The 19,632-nt window shown below is 39.6% G+C and overlaps 1 protein-coding gene across 2 annotated transcripts in view; it reads right to left on the bottom strand.

The window, feature by feature from the left end:
- The window catches only part of PDE7B (phosphodiesterase 7B), a 231,040-nt gene extending 212,287 nt beyond the window's left edge, over nt 1-18,753 (bottom strand). Inside the window, exon 1 of one of the 2 annotated variants that reach the window (XM_067466569.1) lies at nt 18,631-18,753. Coding sequence is in view for 1 of the 2 variants with exons in the window: in XM_060753415.2 (XP_060609398.2) it covers nt 17,825-17,857 (33 nt within the window). In the remaining variant the exon portion in view is untranslated. Of the gene's footprint in view, nt 1-17,824; nt 17,889-18,630 lie in introns of those variants that run through there. The other variant, XM_060753415.2, reaches the window with a different exon arrangement.
- Nucleotides 18,754-19,632: the final 879 nt, after the last annotated feature.

The following is a 19,632-nucleotide window of genomic DNA, read 5'->3' on the forward strand; positions in this document are numbered from 1 at the left end:
CATCAGTGTTCCCAGGCAGACATAAACCTCCATGTGAGGTCCTGGACATCACAGACACTCTATTCTGACATCAGGAGAGGTGACCACATGACAAGAAAGAAGGAGTGGCAGATCTTTTCTCCTTGTTTCTGTTGATGTGATAATGGTGCACCCATGATGGCCATGGACTCACTCCTAGTTCTGTGTCTGCCTGAGAGCAGTGGCATGAGGACTATCCATGAAGAGCACAGGGAAAAGGTGATGGCACTGGTGTCCCATCTGCACAGCTAATTGGACCCAATTTCACTGTCCAGATAAGCCCAAAGGTGTGGAATCCACTAGCCATGACTTTGTCCAAATGGGGCAAAACTCTGGGTTTAACTCTGTAAGTGAATGTCATGGGAACATCCAGAAGTGACTTTGATGTGAGTTTGGGTTTTCTTGATGATGTCCACTACACTCAAGCAACAAAGAAGGAACAAAGGTAGAAAAGACAAAGCCTTTATTGCATAACATCTGGAATATAGCACATCCAGGAAAGAAATCTTGCCTGAGGGTTTACAAAAGTCACCCAGACAGGCTCCTGTAGCGTGGACTGTGAATAAAATGCAAGAAGGTAGCAGGTTCACTGCCTTCTAAGGCATCAGTTTTGCATATATCCACACCATTAGGAATACATTCAACTGGTGCAAAACAGTATGTAATGAAGAATGCAAGGACTGAAAATTGATAGTCTGGAAATCCCATAGCAAAACATCTATAAATATTGTTATCAAATATTGCTAGTTCTGGAATGGGAAACTTTTATGGAATTAGCTGAAAAATGGAACATGTGCCTTTAGAAAATCAGCTTGTGCAAAATAAGGGAAGAAACTCAAATAAAAAAAATTATTTACAGTATTTCTATACCACTTTTCTCACCCCTAGGGGGACTCAAAGGAACAACAGGCAACAGCACATGCGTTGCTTTCTGGAGAGGAGACTGCAGTATTAATTACCAAGTGTGTTGAACTTGGTGGAATGTGTTCTACTCCATTTATCTGGATAGTGCTCTTGCAAGGTGTACATGCCTTTTTAGTCAATAGTGGAGTTGAAAGCCTGGCATTTACCACCTTGGATAGGAAATACTGCTTCCTATAATTGGGTTGGCAGGAGTATTACAGGGATGCAGTTTAAACTCATTACAACATTCACATATATCACAAAGGAGAAGAGACAAAAAGAGAATTGTAGACGTTCTATCCTGTTCTTTCTTAGCTGTCATCACTTCAATATGGAATTGCTCACTAAATGACCTTTCAAATATTTTGGAATGATCCCAGTAAAGGAGTCCTAGGAGATGTGGATTTTCTGCAGTTGTGGAATATATGATTAATTGTTTAGGGGAGGGAAAGACATGTGTGGAATCATCAAACAATTATCTGTGCCAAAGTATGTTATACATTATATCAAACACAGGCAAATGTTTGAAAATACCTACGCATCTTGCAATCCATATTTGTTAACTATGCAAGTTACTCCTGTTCATCAGTGATAAAAGGTTACAGTCTTTCCCTTCTTGAACCTGGGATGTCAATTTCGTTCCCATGTTCTACTGCAAGTAGGCATATTACCAATACTAATGCCCATGTATTTTTTGCATGTGTAAAGTTCTGGATGACACATTTTAACTACATAGGCTACACAGTCCTATGATGTAAAAGTGAATATGCTGAAGAAGGAAAAGGACCTTGGAGAAAAATTGAATGAAGTATTTACATCCCTCCATGGTAGAAAACTTCAAAATAGAAGGAGAAAACGTGGAGGAAGTGACAGACTGTATTTCTAGGCGCAAATATTACTGCAGATGCAGACTGCAGCCAGGAAATCAGAAGACGTTTACTTCTTGGGAGGAGAGCAATGACCAATCTCGATAAAATACTGAAGAGTAGAAACATCACACTGGCAACCCCCCCCCCCCTGAAAAGAAATTCAGCCCCCCCCCCCCCCCCCGAAACGAAATCCTGGCTACGGGCTTGCTGGCAACGAAGATCTACATAGTTAAAGCAATGTTATTCCCTGTAGTAACCTATGGATGTGAGAGCTGGACCATAAGGAAGGCTGAGCGAAAGAAGATAGACACTTTTGAACTGTGGTGCTGGAGGAAAATTCTGAGAGTGCCTTGGAACTCCAGAAGATCAAACCAGTCCATACTCCAGGAAATGATGTCCAACTGCTTACTGGAGGGAAGGATATTAGAGTCAAAGATCAAGTATTTTGACCACATAATGAGAAGACAAGAAATCTTGGAGACGATTATGATGCTGGGGAAAATTGAAGGAAAGAGGAAGAGGGGGTGACCAAGGGCAAGATGGATGGATGTTATCCTTGAAGTGACTGGCTTGACCTTGAAGGAGCTGGGAGTGGCCACAGCCGACAGGGAGCTCTGATGTGGGCTGGTCCATGAGGTCACGAAGAGTTAGAAGTGACTAAACAAAAAACAATAAATGGTGAAAAATGTGGGTCATGGCTGAATTTTTTAAAAAGAAAAAGGCAGAATAGAAGGAAGCACTTCTTCCCTTACAGCATAGTTCAACTATGCAGTTTGCTACCAAAGGTTACCATTATGGATAACTGTAAAGGGTTATTAGCAAATGAATGCTATCAATGGTTATTGGTTACTAGTTGCAAAAAAAATTCATTTGGAGTTTTAATTTTCTAGTGGCGTCTTGCAATACTTGTTTTTAGCTGTTTCTGTCAGTTAATGTTTCAGGCATCTACAATCAATTCAAAGGCAACCAAGTAGACATTTGCTAATTAGGCAGGGTAATTGTCTCTGGCAGATTCTGGTGTAAGTCTGCACATACACACCAAAGGCTGGAAAGCTTTTACTGTTTTCCATAGACTGGAACTTCCTGAACTTCAAGAGCCGAGCTCTTGGTTTCATCCTGGGTACCAAAGCTGTGTTCTGTGAAATCAATGTCATTGATATGTGATGCTGTATGGTAGCGTCTCTTGTTTCCTGCCTATGTATTGAATACCATCATTGCTCTTGTAATTTTATTGCATTTTATGTTCTGTTTGTCTTTATCTTTGGAAATACACCTGTCTTGCTATATAGTTGTATGTATTTATTTCAGACAGCTTCAGAATTAAATCTAGTCCTTATCTTACTTCCTGTTGTTAGTCAGTTTGAGTCTACAGACTAGTACAATGGCTGCCAACCTTTGGTCCTCCAGGTGTTTTGGACTTCAGCTCCCAGAAACCCAACCAGCTAATCAGCTGTTAAGAATTGTGGGAGCTGAAGTCCAAAAGGACAGAAGGACCAAAGGTTGGCAACCACGGCTCTAGCAGGATTTGACCCCTTATTGCCTTAGAACAGGTTGAGTAATACCCAATCCTCCCATGTTGTTGGGTTACAGCTCCCAGCACTCCAAGACAATGTAGTTAGTTGTGGGAAATGTAGGGAGTACCATTTAGAAGGATGCACATTATCCTTGGCTACCTTAAAATCTAGACATATCTGACAAAGGCTTTTATTTGACCATCATTCATAGTTATATATTAATTCCTAGGTCATAAAAAGTACATTTCTCAATACTATTACAGACTGAATATCATGTAGCTGGACTTGCCAAATCCAAAATATTCCAAAATTCAAAATTGTCCGTACTGGTAACAAACGAGGCACAAACTCATTTGTTTGTGCTTTTTACCTAAGGAATTCATGGGGCAGAAAAAAGACTGCAATATTTTTGTGTAGGGTTACAGAAGATTTAGAAAAACATCCCTACATGGGCTACAAACACACCATTGCAATTGTTGCTGGTAGTTTTTTATAGTTCCTGATTTCCCCCCAAATTTTCTGATATTTTAGCTACAATATTGTAGTATGGATTGATACAAGAAGCAGTCCATGAAGGTGACACCATGAATGACCACATTGGGTGGCACAATTCCCAGTGAGGCTACAGGCACAGACATGGCTCAGTTTAATATACTTTATTGGCATCTGACATAGAAAACATTCAGAACAAACATCATCACCGTCATAATTGTATCACTGCATTTGTAAAATGCGAACAGTTCCCAAAACATTTATTTAATGATCCACGAATCCACTAAAAGCTAGGTATTTTGTGATGAGGGGAAGGAAAACTTCTTTTAAAAAATAATTAAGTAAAAGATTAACATTGGGAATCCCCTCAACATCACACACACCTGGTTTTCTAATTTGCTTTTAAAAGAGAAAGAGAAGGAGAGAGAGGGACATAAAGAGCCCAAATAGTGGCAGCTATCAGCTGTTCACAAAGTAAACATAAAACCATAGTTTTTAATTGATATGTAGCATTCGACAGAAAATATTAGAACACATCCAGGATTTAATCATTTCGGGATATTCTAAGTCAATAGATAGCCCTACTGTTAGGCCTCTGATTAATAGACTTTTAAAGTCGTAAATAAGCAAAACATTGTTAGTTATTTACTTTGTCTTGTACTGCTAATAATGGGGAGAGATGTTTCTGGCTAGTGTTGGCTTTAGAAGAGTTTCCTTTCAAGAGAAACCCTACATTTAAATGACTCATCCCACAAGCAGGGCCAGTGCCCATAATAGCTAGAAAATTTAGTGTGCTGTAGGGACAAAATAAAATGGCTGGCTTTAGCCACTATGTGCTTCACTGCGGGTGAAGGAAACCATCTACTATTCTGCCCTAGGCTACTCCTGCTCAAAACACTGTTGATCCCAGCAATGGTATACTGGGAATAACAACAAGGGATTTTTTAAAAATATGAGGGATTGAAGGATTTTAAATTCTCATTTTTCTTGGACAAGAAACATACAGCTGTGTTATGGAGTTGAGGGCTTTCCAACTGCTCTGGTGGCACTCTAAATCTCAGGGTTCAAATAAGGACCCTCCAGCCTTCCAGTCCAGTTCACCATTACATTTCTTCCTCACCAAAGTCATGATGTGCAGTTGTGCTCTCAGAGTTGTCATGGTAATAGTGAACACCAGGTTAGCTTTAGTGGTTAGAAAAAAAAATCCAAATGTCATTATTCTTGTTTAACCAAGATGAAAAAAGTCGACTTGAAGGAAGATTTGGTAGTGAAAAGGGAGTGAAGAAATGCAGTACAAGAAGCAAATATGGAATATGTGCAGTCGACATTTGGAATGGCCCGGTCTATGTACTTGGATCACGTGATTTTAATGTTATTATTAGATGTCTTCTTATATTTCATGTTTTAAATGTCTTTTATTATATCTTATGATGAATTGTCCCATTGATTTTATACTTTGTTATGGTATTGATTGCAACTTGGTGTACGTTTATTAGGCATTGAATTTTATCACTATTTCTGTGTAAACTGCTTTGTGTCCCCCCAAGGATGAGAAAAGTGGTATATAAATACTGTAAATAAATAAATGAATACATCCATGACTTCGCTTACATTTCAAAACTATTGCCTCCCAGAAGTGTTTATGGGCCTCTGTAGCTCCTCCAATGCAATTCTATAGCATGTTCCAGCTCACGTATGGTCAAAATATAGAGTTCACTATTATCCACAGCTTCAGGTATCTTGGAACATATCCCCTGTGGATACAGGGGTTACACTGTACTTAATTAATGGGATAGGCTATACTTTCAAAATGAAAGGTCAATAAGGACATGTAACTGTGTCGGTAACATCACCTCAGGGATCATAACAACACACACATACAGACATGTGCATTTCTGTTAAGCCTTGTATGTTGTGTATTATATGCTATATGGTATTTCCTTTCTTTGCAGGAGCTTGTCCCACACTGTCATTTGTAAAAAGGTGCATTGAATGCAAGTGCTTGGAAGAAAGCAATTTTCTCTTAAAAGGGGACACATTGAAAAGAAAAATTAGACTAGACAACCAACAGCACTCATTTCTCAATTTAAATCAGTTCCCTATGTATCCTGCATCCTTGCAGTGGTAATGGAGGAGTTCTCTAAGATTTCTAAATGCCCACCTCTCCTCAAAAGAACCCTGCCTATTTGAGGAGTTCACAGGGCAGGACCATGACAGTTAGTGGAATCATAGTTTTGCAATTCTGTAGTGTGAAAGGGCCTCCAGTATTTCAATAATCTGTTTGCAAAGGTAGCATAAAGATATTCAACTCTTTGGAATGCATGAGTGTCAGAAAAATGGAAAATGGAGGATAGTAAAAGGATGTATACCCTGCCCTGAAATTGCTCTGATCTGTACTGCATCTTATTTTCTAATGATACTGCTACAGCTTTGTGGAGAATACACAGCTAGCTCTTCAGTGAACTAATATCAATAGTGTCCTACAAAAATGTAATAGGATAAATTTACATTTCATTAGACAATGTTTGGAGTTGGGGTTGGAATGGGATGAGATATCCAGGAGGGTAGAAAGGGACAAAATGCATTTGGACACCCCAGCCCCTCACATTCCACTTGGGGAAAATAGTTGTCATTATTAATGTCTGTCAAGCCAACTTCAACTCCTGAGGTCTTGCAGAGAGCTTTCCAAAAGGCCTTATAAAAAAGAAGTCTCCAACTCACCATATCATCAACAGTCTTGCTCAGGTCTTGCTGATTCAAGGCCATGGCTTCCTTGATTGAGTATATGCATCTGAAACACCTTCTTTCCTACTGCCTTCTACCTTTCCAAGCATTACTGTCTTTGCTAGTGAGTCATTTTTTCTCATGTGTCCAAATTACAACAGTCTCAGTTTAGTCATCTTGTCTTCTAGGGAGAGCTTGGGTTTGATTTTCTCTAATAACCATTTGTTTGTATTTTTAGCAGTCCACAGTATTTCTAACTGTTCTCCAGCACCACATTTCAAATGAGCTGATCACAACCATATGAAGGAATGGGAAACACGATAACATATTCAGAGAGGGGCTAAAACCTAAAAATTATAATGCATAACTGTCTTCGCAATAACAAACATAGTGACAAAATGCCATACTGAATGCAAACCTTGGCTGGAACAGTGACAATTGGTCTGTTTACTGGGCACATTTGGCTGCCTACCTAGTCATCAACATGTATTCTTCTTGAGTCTGCCTTGTAATTAGAATCCCCAGATCTCAGGGCTTGGACTTTCTTTGATCATTATGGCCTCCAGAGTTATGGGTTTTTACCTTTCATATACAAGAACAATCTTAAGAATGGGGGGGGGGGGGAGAGGTACATATTAGTTTCGGTCATCAGGAATTTTTCACTCACACAACAAAATGGAGAAACCCCCGTCTTACCATTACTACATAATCTTCAGATGAGAAGGGGGCAAATTCTACCAGAAATTAGGAATATGTTACACTGCATTTAATATATATAGTGTGAATATACTGGATACGGATACTGAATAAGCTAAAGAGCAAGAGAAACAAAATTGAGAAATGACCTCTTTTAGTCTTTACTGGAGTTTAATAGCGTTTATTCAGCTGTTGCCAGCGCAGTTATTGTTTTACCCTCCTCTAAACAGGAACAGAAGCTTTGTAACTTCTGAAAATATTTTCTTTCTTTTTTCAAGACAGAGTTCATGTTCGGTGTGGAGTGTTTCTAGTCCAAAAGAAGCAGAGAACAGCAAATCCTTTTCCCTACAAACAAAATGTGCTACTTCGATGCTCCCAGTAATTTCCATAGACTTGCTGAAATTATTCAAAGTGTTAGAGGTGCAACAGATGCCAAGAAAATTCAACTTGGAAATATATATTATGCTTTATATGCATATTTTGACTAAAAGAGCTTAATGCTTTCAAAAGAGTGCTGGCAGTTTGGCACCCTGAAAGAAAGTACACTTTCTCTTTCTTGTCAACTTCCCACACACAGCGTTGCACTTGGACCCCCCTCATCCTGATCCGTGACACAATCTGATATTCCACTCTTGGAAAATTGCTTTCTTGGGCCACTTTTTGAGAAAAACCAGCCAAAGAAATCTGGAAACTTTGGGGCATTCAAGTTGTACCATCCTAATGGCTCAGCAGTATTTTCTTGCCATGATGTATGTGTGTGTCAGGACTTGTGTGCTCGTGGGCTCTTGCGAATGGTCTCCATCTATTTATTCTCTCATCTTATACTATTCTCTTGGTGGAGGGAGAAGTTAACAGATAATTCTTCTAGCCACCTTCAAATGTAACCTAAGGTCACCATCATTAATCAGCCCCAGTTTTCTATATATTTAAAGGGGGAGTTTCTAGAAGTATTTAAAAAAACATTTTAAAACAAGAGTGTTTACTTTCCTTTTCCCTTAACCTGGAAAATAAGGAGCAAGGGGGCTGAACCCAGTAGTTGAATCCATAATAACAATAATGATAACTCAATTCTGGAATTTACTGTAGGATCTTCCCCAGCCACACAGCTGCCTCCTATAGTGGACTAAATTCCAGGATTAAATTATCATTATTACCATTATTTTATTCCTTCATATCCCACTTCCACCCCCTCCCCCAATAATGGGACTGTAGGTGGCTTACAAATGACTATAAATAGTGCAGATCAAAAACCATTAAAATATCACGCATAGACACAATGTTTAAAACAAATTATCAAATTATCTAATTTAACTATATTAAATTTGTTAAAAAGCAATATTTTAAAAATATAACAAACTACACCATTAAAACCCATCACAATTCCTGACAAAGCAGGAAATTTTTCACTTGCTTGTGAAAGGAAAGCAATGAGGCTTTGCAGAGTTTGGGAGTAGCTGCCAAGAAAGCTTCCCTTGTTCCCACCAAAAAAGACAGAGGCCCCTTCCACACAGCTGAATAAAATCCCACATTATCTGCTTTTAACTGGAATACATGGCAGTGTAATCCAGTTAAAAGCAGATATTGTGGGATTTTCTGCCTTGATATTCTGGATTATTTGGCTGTGTGGAAATTTGCATGACCCTGGGTATATGAAATAGGTATAAAAATCAAACATTTACTGGTAACAAATCATAATTTGCAAAGCTTGCCAAAGAGGGTGATTCCCCCTTTTTGTGAAGTGCAACTGAAGCATCATCTGCAGAGTCCAGTGGAAACACTGCACAGCAGATTCATTAATGTCTAAAGCAGCCACTAGGGCTGGACCATGAGGTTACAAAGAGTCAGAAGTGACTGACTGAATGAATAAACAACAACAAGGGATGTTCAGAAAATTTTGCCAAATGTTTCTGGACACTAACACTGAGCAAAGAAGATCCAATTTGGGGTCAGGACCTACAGTTTAAGAAGCAGTGACCAAGAACACATCTCACTTTCCTCTTAAGAACAACATCTTGAAACCTCTGCTTTGAAGTAAGGTGAATAATTGAAACTAGGAATGGGCCAATTTCCATCTATTTTTCTTAGAGTTTTTTCTCCCTGCCCTCACTGTATAAGAAGCCAGAAAGGTATCATCAAGGAGACATTTCTTCCTGATCTGCCTGGCACTATTTATAATTTTGCTTGACCATGTTGCAATACATGTGGAAAATTACAGAGACAACCTATGTTGACTCAAAATACACTTTTATGCTTTGATGCTCTCTGTCTTGATATGGTGAGGACAGTCCAAATTTGACAAGAGCAGTCCTGAATAATCTCCTGTCATCCCTCTTTTTCAATTGTTTTAAAAATGTCCCAGTTTATTCTCCTCCCACTTTCCCTCTTTATCCTCTGCTTACTTCAGTTGGTACAAACTGAGTCCAAAGTGCTAGTTAGCTCAGCAAGAGGAAGAAAAGAGCAGGGAGCAGAATCTTGCTTTTCCCTGTCAACTCAGGCAAAAGCAAACTGCTGCAGCTTCTTCTAACTTGTCTGTCCTTAACAATTAGTAGTTTTTGCCATCTTGAACATGGATGTGTGTTCTAGTTTTCATCTATAAAAGGTTAGGATTTTTTTACATAGGCCAAACAAATGAAAGGTGATACTCACCTCTGAAATTTTGATGTGATTTCAAAGAATTATATTATTCAAGGCTATTTATTGACAGAAGGTAGTTGGAGGGAAAGAGGCCATCAAACTGCAGCCAGCCTTCTTCATTCTTTCCTCTTTTAATTGCTGTAGGTCAGAATTTGTTATCTAATGTCTTCTAGAGAAGATTCACCATACCAAATTTCAGAGAGCAGAACAGAACATACCAATTTCCCAAGAAACAAATTAGAATGTTCATCCTTAAAATGTTGAAATACCAGAATTTTGCCCCACCTTAATGACAGAGTTTTGATTTTGGCTTTATAAGCAGGCAGTGGAAAAGGAAGAGGAACAGCTTCTACTCTGGGTCAGTTCTGATTTCTTTCCAGACTTGTGGCTCTTAGTGTTATTTTAACATTTATTAAGCTTCCCCGCTCCCATGCACCTTATTAAATTCACAATTGGAGGGGTGCATGCCAGTGTGTTCATATCTGATCATTTTGAAAATACATAGAAAAGCCCACCTTTTCCAAAGCTAGCATCTTGAAAAGATCAAAATAAGTACAAATACAAAACACAGGAAAACGGGGCAGTCTCTGTGCTCTATACTTGTCTAAATAAGGACAAAATAAGCAGAAGGAGACAGTGGTGGATTCATGGATTGATTTTGGTTTATGTTGGCCCTTGTTGTTTGAAGTGCAATATTTGTTCTAGTTTTGTCCCACAGCAGTAAGTTGCAAGAATCAAAGATGAGGAAAACAGACTTGATTCAAATGTTTGAGAACATCTGAATTAAGATGTTAATACATCATTCAGCCTCACTCAAAGCCTCAGTGTCATGCTGGGGGGAGGGGGGAATCTGTCCCTGAGTAGTTACCTGTTCTAACCACATTGATCCCATCATCATCTATCATCAGACATGTCATGTTTCTTCTAGTAGAGTTTCCAGGTCAAGACTATTTCCACTCTGAGCCAAAGATCTGAATCTTAAGGACCTAATGTCACAGGATGTGGGTTTGATGGTGTTAGCAAATGTGGTATATTACACATTGTAAAAACAGGCTGGCTTGCAATCCCATCTCAGGTTTAGGTTGGAGCACACCAGGACAGCCTCCTTTCTTATTGCACCATTCAGTTCCCCAAGCAATTCCCCATTGACTTGTCATAACTGTTGGGACTTATCTCCTCCCAATTCATGCATTGCCATTTGTCCAGACTCCATTTTTCCCACAGAAGAATTGTGCAACCCATATGTTCAAAACCTTAAGAGACTGAGGATTATAATTAATTTTTTTGCAAGTCACAAGAACTATTTTAAATAGCAGATAGGAATTTTGCAATCACCAATCTTCCCTTGTTTAGAATATTCTACAAACTACTTATTGTTACTAAACCTGTACAGGCTACTGGTTTGCTAGACCTACTTGTTTTGCAAAATGGATGGTTTCAATTATTAAAAAAAAATAAAAGATGCATTTTCCAATTAGAAGCCTTTCCTTGGTTTGTGTGTTCTGCAAGGGAGAGGGCTATTTCTCTTTGCCAAACCAGCTCAGGCTGCAGTGTTCACACATATTTTTTGAAAAATTGCAAAAGAGTAAAGGAAAGTTAGGAAACAAAAAAGGAAGGCAAATTCCTTTACATGCCTGAAATTAGCAGTGAAATTGCAGTGTTTCATTAATTTTTGTTTTAAAGGGATGCAAACACGATGGGAGAGGTCACAGCTCCTCTTGTTTTGATTGCTGGAAATAGGAAGACTAGCACTCTAGCCATGGGGAAGAGGAGCAGTTCAAAAGACAGGTGGTTCTCAACCTGTGGGTCCCCAGATGTTTTGGCCTTCAACTCCCAGTAATCCCAACAGCTGGTAAACGGTGCGTCTCTTTTTAGATGGGAAAACTGCAACTTGCATTACAAGCTTGGGTGATAATTTCCTCAGATACTTTTGTGCAAAACGTTAGAAAAAAAACACCAAACCTAACAAGTAAGGAAAATGTATATATAGTATGACCCCCATATCCAGAGGCCCCAGTATCCATGGCTTCATTTATTCACAACAGATAAAATATGTCATTTCTGAGCACCTTCTAGGTCCTACAGTGTGACTCAGTGACATTATTGGACTGGAAGTCTTTCATTTCAGTAGACTTTGATGTTATCTGTAGATTCACATATCATACAAAGTCTGGGAACACATCCCCTGGAGATATGGAGATTGTATACACATATTTTTCAATGTCCTCTTTAGCCCTGCGGATTGAGGTAGATGATCCAGGCTTTGATGTCTAGAAATCATTTCTTTGAACCAACCTTGAGTAATATCTTCAATTATCTTCAGTGAAAATATGACAACTGTTTCTATTACAACACTAGACTGTGAATGAAGACTATATCTAGTCTATATCATGTAGACTCCTCCTGAAATCATCTATTTCTTGTCAATAAGTATCTGAAGCTTCCTTTTTGTGTAATTTTTCCATCCATTCTTTCTAGCTTTTGCAAATATTTCTAGTTCACATTCCATTTTGAAAATACATAGAAAATCCCAAAAGTTTACAATGGGATACTAAGGACAATTTAGGTATTTGAAATAATTAGATGGATATATGCTTCCAGTCAAATGCGCCTTCCTTCCTTTTTGCCTCTTATTTAAGTAAAACCAACAAATCAGAGGAAAAGAAAAGTTGTCACAGTATGCTATAACGTCCAATTCATTTTGGCCAGCAATGCCATGGTTTCAAATAATCTCTGAATAAACTACACCATCGTTTTGTTCACCAGCTTCCCACAATTAATTGTCCTTAACACTGACACATTTTAAACACATCCCTGTCTTTGTAAATTCCAAAAGAGGAGCTAAGTGCTTCTACTTATTTATATTATGTGAAGAGTGGGCTGTTATCAGGCAACTGGGTGCAATTCCTTGTGTCCCTATATGAAGGATGACAAGCTTCCTTCCTGCACACCTATATTTAAACTCTGACTAATATTTGACATATATTTAACCAGAACACTAAATAGTCAAAAAGAGGAAATGAAGAGACCTGATGTTTCTCTATGGATGGGGAAAGACTGACAAAGAGCATGGCAACCTTTTGGAGATAGGAGAATTAGCTGTGAATAATCCATATCCTGCATGCCTCCTATGAATTAGTGCAACACAATGCTGAAGGTTGGAAGGACTGAAAAATCTAAAACCCATATCCCACAATATGCAGTGCTTTATAGCCTGCATATTGCTGGATACACAGAGGCAGCATTAGGAAAAATCAATTAGTCTAGAAGTTTTCAACCTGTGGGTCCCCAGCTGTTTTGGCCTACAATTTCCAGAAATCCTAGCCAGTTTACCAGCTGTTAGGATTTCTGGGAGTTGAATGCCAAACAGGTCAAGATCCACTCTATTAGTCTATCTGAGGTCCACTTTGAGGTCTCTGCAGTGGTACTGTCCCCCTTTTTTTGAACAAATCTCATCTGCAACTTTGCAAACTGTAAACGGTGTCTGTTTGGTATTCACTGCAACTTGGTTGCATGCTGCAGGTCACAATATGCGAATGTGGAGAAGAGCAAACTACAGACCACCTACTACAATGCAACCTGAGCCCTGCCACATGCGCAATGTGTCACAGCGACACTAGAGGCACTCCAAGTGGCTAGTGTCTGGTTAAAGGACATTTAGCATATTGACGAGTTTTTAAATTTTTGTTTGTGTTTTTACATACATGTTAACTATACCTTCAACTCATTTCTGACACAATAAATAAACACCAGGGCTTGGTTCCAGTGCCTCCAATGGATAACAAAATTCATGGACATTCAGTGAGATAGTAAAATGTTGTCCCTTATTTAAAATAGTGAAGTCTAAACTTGCTTTTTGGATTTGTTTTTAGTATTTCAAGCTATGGATGGTGCAAAATCTGTCTATATGGAGGGGCGACTGTAAGGGTGATGAATAGCTTCCATGTCATTGGGTCTATTAATCTGTTTGACATTTCTGTCTGAACTTTAAAGGAGCTAGAAAGTTCACCCCCAAGGCCCTGCCCCCCAATTTCAAATTTAGGGGGTGTAAAATCCTCGTATAAATATTCAAACTACTGCAAATTAGATTTTTAAATGTGGTAATTTCTTTCTTGATCCCCAGGAACATCCAAAACTTTTTTCAAATCTTAAAACTTTTGATTTTCAGACAAAGATGAAACTGGAAAGGACATTATTTCCCTTTTGGTTTGACAGAGGTACTCCATGAGACCTGCTTGGGGAGAGGGGTTGAATTGGCACCTGCCCTCCACAGCTGCCTACCTCTGATCTATGAGATAAGGATGAGGCCTTGTTTCTTAATGGATGATCTGGCATCTCCTGAAATTTTATTGGGAACTCTGTTTCAATCTCTCAGATAAAGATCAGTTGTAAAATTGACTTAATGTAATAATAATTCTCCAACATGCAATGGCAACTCTCTCTCTCACTCTAATCTTTGTGCTGGATTCTATTCACCAAAAATAGACATTGGGAATACATTCTTGCTGGGTTTTGTTTTTTGTTTTTGTTTTTGCTCCTACTATACAATAGAGACTTAGCTCTCCCCCAGGCTGTTCCTGATACAAGTGCATTAATGTTAATGTAAATGGTGGCCTTGTAGAAATTTATAAAAATTATTCCTATGAAAAAGCTCCTGACTACAAAACATTGCTTCCTGACTGCACCAAATCCTGCCTATTGACTATTAACAGGTATCCCTAGATAGGATATTTGTGGACAGATATACACTGTACAGTACAGCATTAGGAGCACCCGGTGGCGCAGTGGGTTAAAGCCCTGTGCTGGCAGGACTGAAGACCGACAGGTCGCAGGTTCAAATCCAGGGAGAGGTGGATGAACTCCCTCTATCAGCTCCAGCTCCTCATGTGGGGACATGAGAGAAGCCTCCCACAAGGATGATACAAACATCAAAATCATCCAGGCATCCCCTGGGCAACGTCCTTGCAGACGGCCCATTCTCTCACACCAGGAGTCACTCCTGACATGAAAAAAAAGAAAGAAAAGAAGTACAGCATTCAACTGGTGACATCCCTAAGTGTAAGTGTGGCTTATGCATACATATATCTATGCGCAAGGATGCAAAGGGCTATTCTCCCTTCCTTCCCATCCAAAACCTCCCTCCCAGTAGCCCAGATATGGGTGCCCCTCTCGCCTAAAGCTGGAGAGAGAAAATTCATACTACAATGTTGCAACTAGTCTAGGCCCTGAAGGGAAGGAAAAACAGGATGTCATCCCTTTAGGAGTTTACTTTTGCTTCTTCTCTCCACTGAACTGATACCTTGTGTTATCACCACCTCTGAATTAAGTCCTCCTCTCTCTCATCCTCATGAATGACCAACAATGACAGCCTCTTCTGTGGCTGGGGAGAAGACATGGGACTGTATTGGTGGAGCATTATGCATCATCTATTTGATGAAGGATCTATTGTCTGGAATTTTTTTTAGTAGTTTAGCTTTTAAGACTAACTACCTTATCAGAAAGGCCAAGGGAAGTGTCCCGCTTCAGAAAGAGGAAAGGATGAGCAGCGGGCTGAAACTGTTGCCCTGCATACAGCTCCCTTTCACAACAATTCCCCCATCATGGAGAGGCCCAGATGGGAGGTGGAGTGGATGGCTGTTGTGGTCGCTTCCAACTGTATGATTCTATATCAGGCTGAGTGGAATGCTTAGAACTAGAAAACCTCCAAGTCTTTTATTTGATACAGCTCCTCTGTTGCCCTATTTATATCACATAAGACCACAACAATAGCATGAGATGGAACACATACACCACATATGCAAATTCTAATGGATGGTATTACTGAGAATGCACCCTGAGATGAGCAACCTGTGCCTTAGAGCCACATGTGGCCCTTGGCCCAATTCCAAATGTCCTTCATAAGTAATCAGTTCAGCTCTATGCAAATAGCAACATGGTCTCTCCACAGCAGTTCATTAGGTGGAAAGGAAAGGGAGAAAGGGGAGGAGAGAAAAGATAGGGAGTCAGAGAGAGGAGGAGGAAGGAGAAGGGAAAGAGAGGAGAATGACAAAATGCAAGAGAAGAGGAGTGGGCTTGCCTGTTTTTAGTTCTTTCCTCATCCACCACTGGCCCCTATCTCACTCCCTACAGACCTGTGCTCCCTGAGAAGTTAGCCTAGACAGCAAAATGCTTTCCACCCCAATGCACATAGAGGGATTTGTTCACAGTGATAATGCTAATTTTGGAAGGGACAAATTCCCTCCCTAGTTGCACAAGAGTATGGCATCTTATACCAAGACACATAGCTCAACCAGCAGTTCTGGAAAAATTGATTTATTTAGGGAAGCCTCTGGATAGAACTTAGGTAGAAACCAAGACCAAAATGGATTCAGCTCTACTGCTGTTTTCCAAGACCTGCGACTGAAAACATCGCCAATTTAGCTGAAAATATGTAAATTAAAAAAGAAACAAAATGCAAGAATGTGCTAAACCCAACTGAGACAAGTAGAAATAGTCTCATTTTCCCAGATAAGAAGCAACAGGTATCTCTGAAATATTCAAGGATTTAACATCTCATCTCTCTCTATGTGGCTGAATAATATTGTATTTTGGTATTCTGAAATGATTATTGTAACCCCAAAATAGCCAAAGATTATGGAAGCTGAATTCTATGCAGGATTTTTAGTCAGGATAACTAAAAAAATTCCTGATTTTGGAAGCTAACCAGGGTCAGCTTTGGTTAGTTCTGGATGAAAAAATGCAAATGAGTATCAGGTGCCTTATGCTATTACTTTAGAGATAGGAATTGGCATAACTACCTCTTATTCCTTGCCTAAGAAAACTTTTTGAAATTTATGGAATCATCATAAGTCAGCAGGTGACTTGAAGACATGTGTCTGTGGACACCCACAGGACGAGAGGATGAAATTATTCTGTGCCATATTATGCCCACACATGAACTGATCAAAACGTAGAGGAATTCTTAATTAGAATTTTTTTCAAGTTTATTAAGCTGCTATGGGTATTTTTTAAGTGGAAGTCAAATCTTATTTAGGCACAGAATATTTGAAACATCCCCCCCCCCCTCCATATGAATATTCCATATTCTGCAGTATTCTTCAGAAACCCTGTTATGTGCTCTTTCAACAAGACAGTCTAAACTAGTAGAAACACACAACAGGGATTTCTCTGTGGTAGCACCCAAACTGTGGAATTCCTTTTCCATGGCAATGAGACTGAATTCAACTTCATACAGTCATTGCAAGATAGTGATGATGTTCCATTTGGCTTATAGTAATGTTGACATGGCTTTGATATCGCTATTGTTTCAATAATAGCTTGGCCAGTTGTTGTTGTTGTTGTTGTTTGTCCTTAGGCTCTGTTTGCTCAGGAAGACTGATAAATATTTCATTAAATAAAATAAACATGAAAAAAACATTTATCTCTGGTCCTCTTTTCAACTGCTGTATCTCAGCACAGTCCTTATTTTCTTTTTCTGCACAACAGATTTTGATTATGCTCTTGAGAGCTCACTAACGTAGTGACCCCGACTGACTTCCTTTTCTACCTTGCGCAAAGGCAAGATAATTAGTAAAAAAAAACCCTGTGAAATGACTTGTCTAGCCAAGTTACTTTTCTATTTTGATCCAAATGTTACTTTGTTTTGAGTGGAACTGAAAGGTAATGTCAATTCTAACTGAGGCAAAGCTTGCTGCCCGGACAGATAATATGAGACAGAGTTTAAGCATTTGCAGTGTATAATTTTGAAGCTGCGTCTTTTCAAAAATTAGCACCCCAGAATGAAAATCTACCACCACCACCACCACCCACTGTAGAGATACCACAATACATGAAATAGAAGGTAATTCATTGTGCCCAAATCGGCCACCTGAGGCATATGCCTTTGCCTCGTAATGTCTCACATTCAGACTAGACCCCCCCCCCCACTTCCTCTAATAATATAAACAAAGAAGTACCAAAAGTGTTGTGGCTTACCTGTGATGTGGACAACATGGAAAGGCTTTTCATGAGGTCCTCTGACCTTGATGAGCATTCCTCTCAATGATCACATTTATATTTTAACCAGCTCCCTCCAAAACCAGTCTTACTAGCCATATTCACTTGAAAATGAAATCTCACAGATTTCGAGAGCCTAAATCCAAGCCAGCATGACTGGTATCCCAGCCTTAAGCACAGCCCATTTGACAGTGACCCGAGAGAACAATCTGGGAACCTCCACCTACAAAACCCATTTCCTTCTGGGGTGCATCATTGGGAATGCGTATTCAGATGTTACTTCTGCAGACTGTTTGCAGAAAGACTCCCCCCCTTTTTTTTGGCAAATGCTTTTTTCCTGTGATAAATAACTGCAATAATGGCTGAAGCCTGGCATGAAATGTTACATCTTCTTCCGACGACTACTGAGCACAAACGTCAATAACATTATTAAATTTACATGCAAGTATATCTCCAATTCCATATTTCAGGTCTGAGCCAGGGAATGGGAAGTAGGGGGGTGGGGAGAGGAAGGAAGGTCACAGCCACATTGTGGCAAACAGTGAACTGCCACTAGAAAACAATTTAGATACTTCCACTTTTAAAGTAACTAGTTCTAATTCTTAAATGCATTTTTTTCCATTTTAGAATAATGTCAAATGAAATCATACTGTAAAGAGTGATATGAAGGTGTTGGACAAATAGCTGCATATAATCACACACACCCCTTGCTCCCCCTACCCCAATATGTCAGGAAATAATAACTGTTCCATAGGTAACAAACTTAATATTTGCCATTTCCATACCTTTTCCCTCACACACGCCAGCTCTATCCAGACTCAGGCCTTAGAAAGATATGCTGTAACAAGCAGCCGTTTTTTGGAGGCACATGCCTGTAGCAGCACTGTTCTGACATTTGCTAAGCACCAGAGTCCCTCAAGTGACTGGGAGCGAAGCCATTGACGTCACTGAACAATAGGCAAAATATTTCCTCCTCCTCCATAACCCTGAACTGTAAACACCAAGCTTGCACACAGCAGGCAGAACATTTGGGGAGAGGTGGGAGAAAGGGAATGTGTGAGAAGCTCTTAGGCGATGTGGCCTGAAAATAAGCCGCAGCTGCTGTTGCTGCTGCTGCACAAACCAGCTTTCTTCTTGTATCCTCTTTTGGGCTCTCTGTGTGTGTTACAGTGTTAGGCTTGAAGGGATTGTGGGTTGCCTTGAATTCAAAGCACAAAGTAGTGGGAGGGTGAGAGGGAGAAACCTAAGTACAGAATATTTTCTCCCCCCCCCCCTCCAAATCCCCCCTTCAATCTGCTGCACATCAAACAGATTGAAAGGTCCCAGATTTTGCTCTTGCTTTTTCCAAGTTTATATTGGGCTAAAATAATCGGTCCCGGGAAGCTGGTGTAAAGATCTCTGACCATCCCATGCAGAAAATATTCTTCATGGAGTCCCAAAATAAAATTGAAAAGAACAAAAACAAAATCCGGAGCTTTCTTGTCTTTTTAATCAAACTGGATGCATCGGCCACACCACAGGCATATAGACCACGAGGTAATGATTTTCAGCCACTGGGTAGAAGAAAAGCAGGACAGGAAGGAGAAGAGGGAGGGAAAGAGGGAAAGAAAAGAAGGATCACTCTTCAAAAGGTTCAGAATATTTGAGCCTGATAAGTGTAACCTTTAATGCCATTCATCACTGGAAGAAAAGTTACTCTTTTAGATGTCCATTATCAGATCTCAGGGTTTGGCCCTGCATCTCTGGTTTTCATGAATCATCTCCAGGTTGCCAATGGGGGTGCAAAT

Source organism: Anolis sagrei, chromosome 1, assembly GCF_037176765.1.
Source record: "Anolis sagrei isolate rAnoSag1 chromosome 1, rAnoSag1.mat, whole genome shotgun sequence".
NCBI classification, from domain to species: domain Eukaryota; kingdom Metazoa; phylum Chordata; class Lepidosauria; order Squamata; family Dactyloidae; genus Anolis; species Anolis sagrei.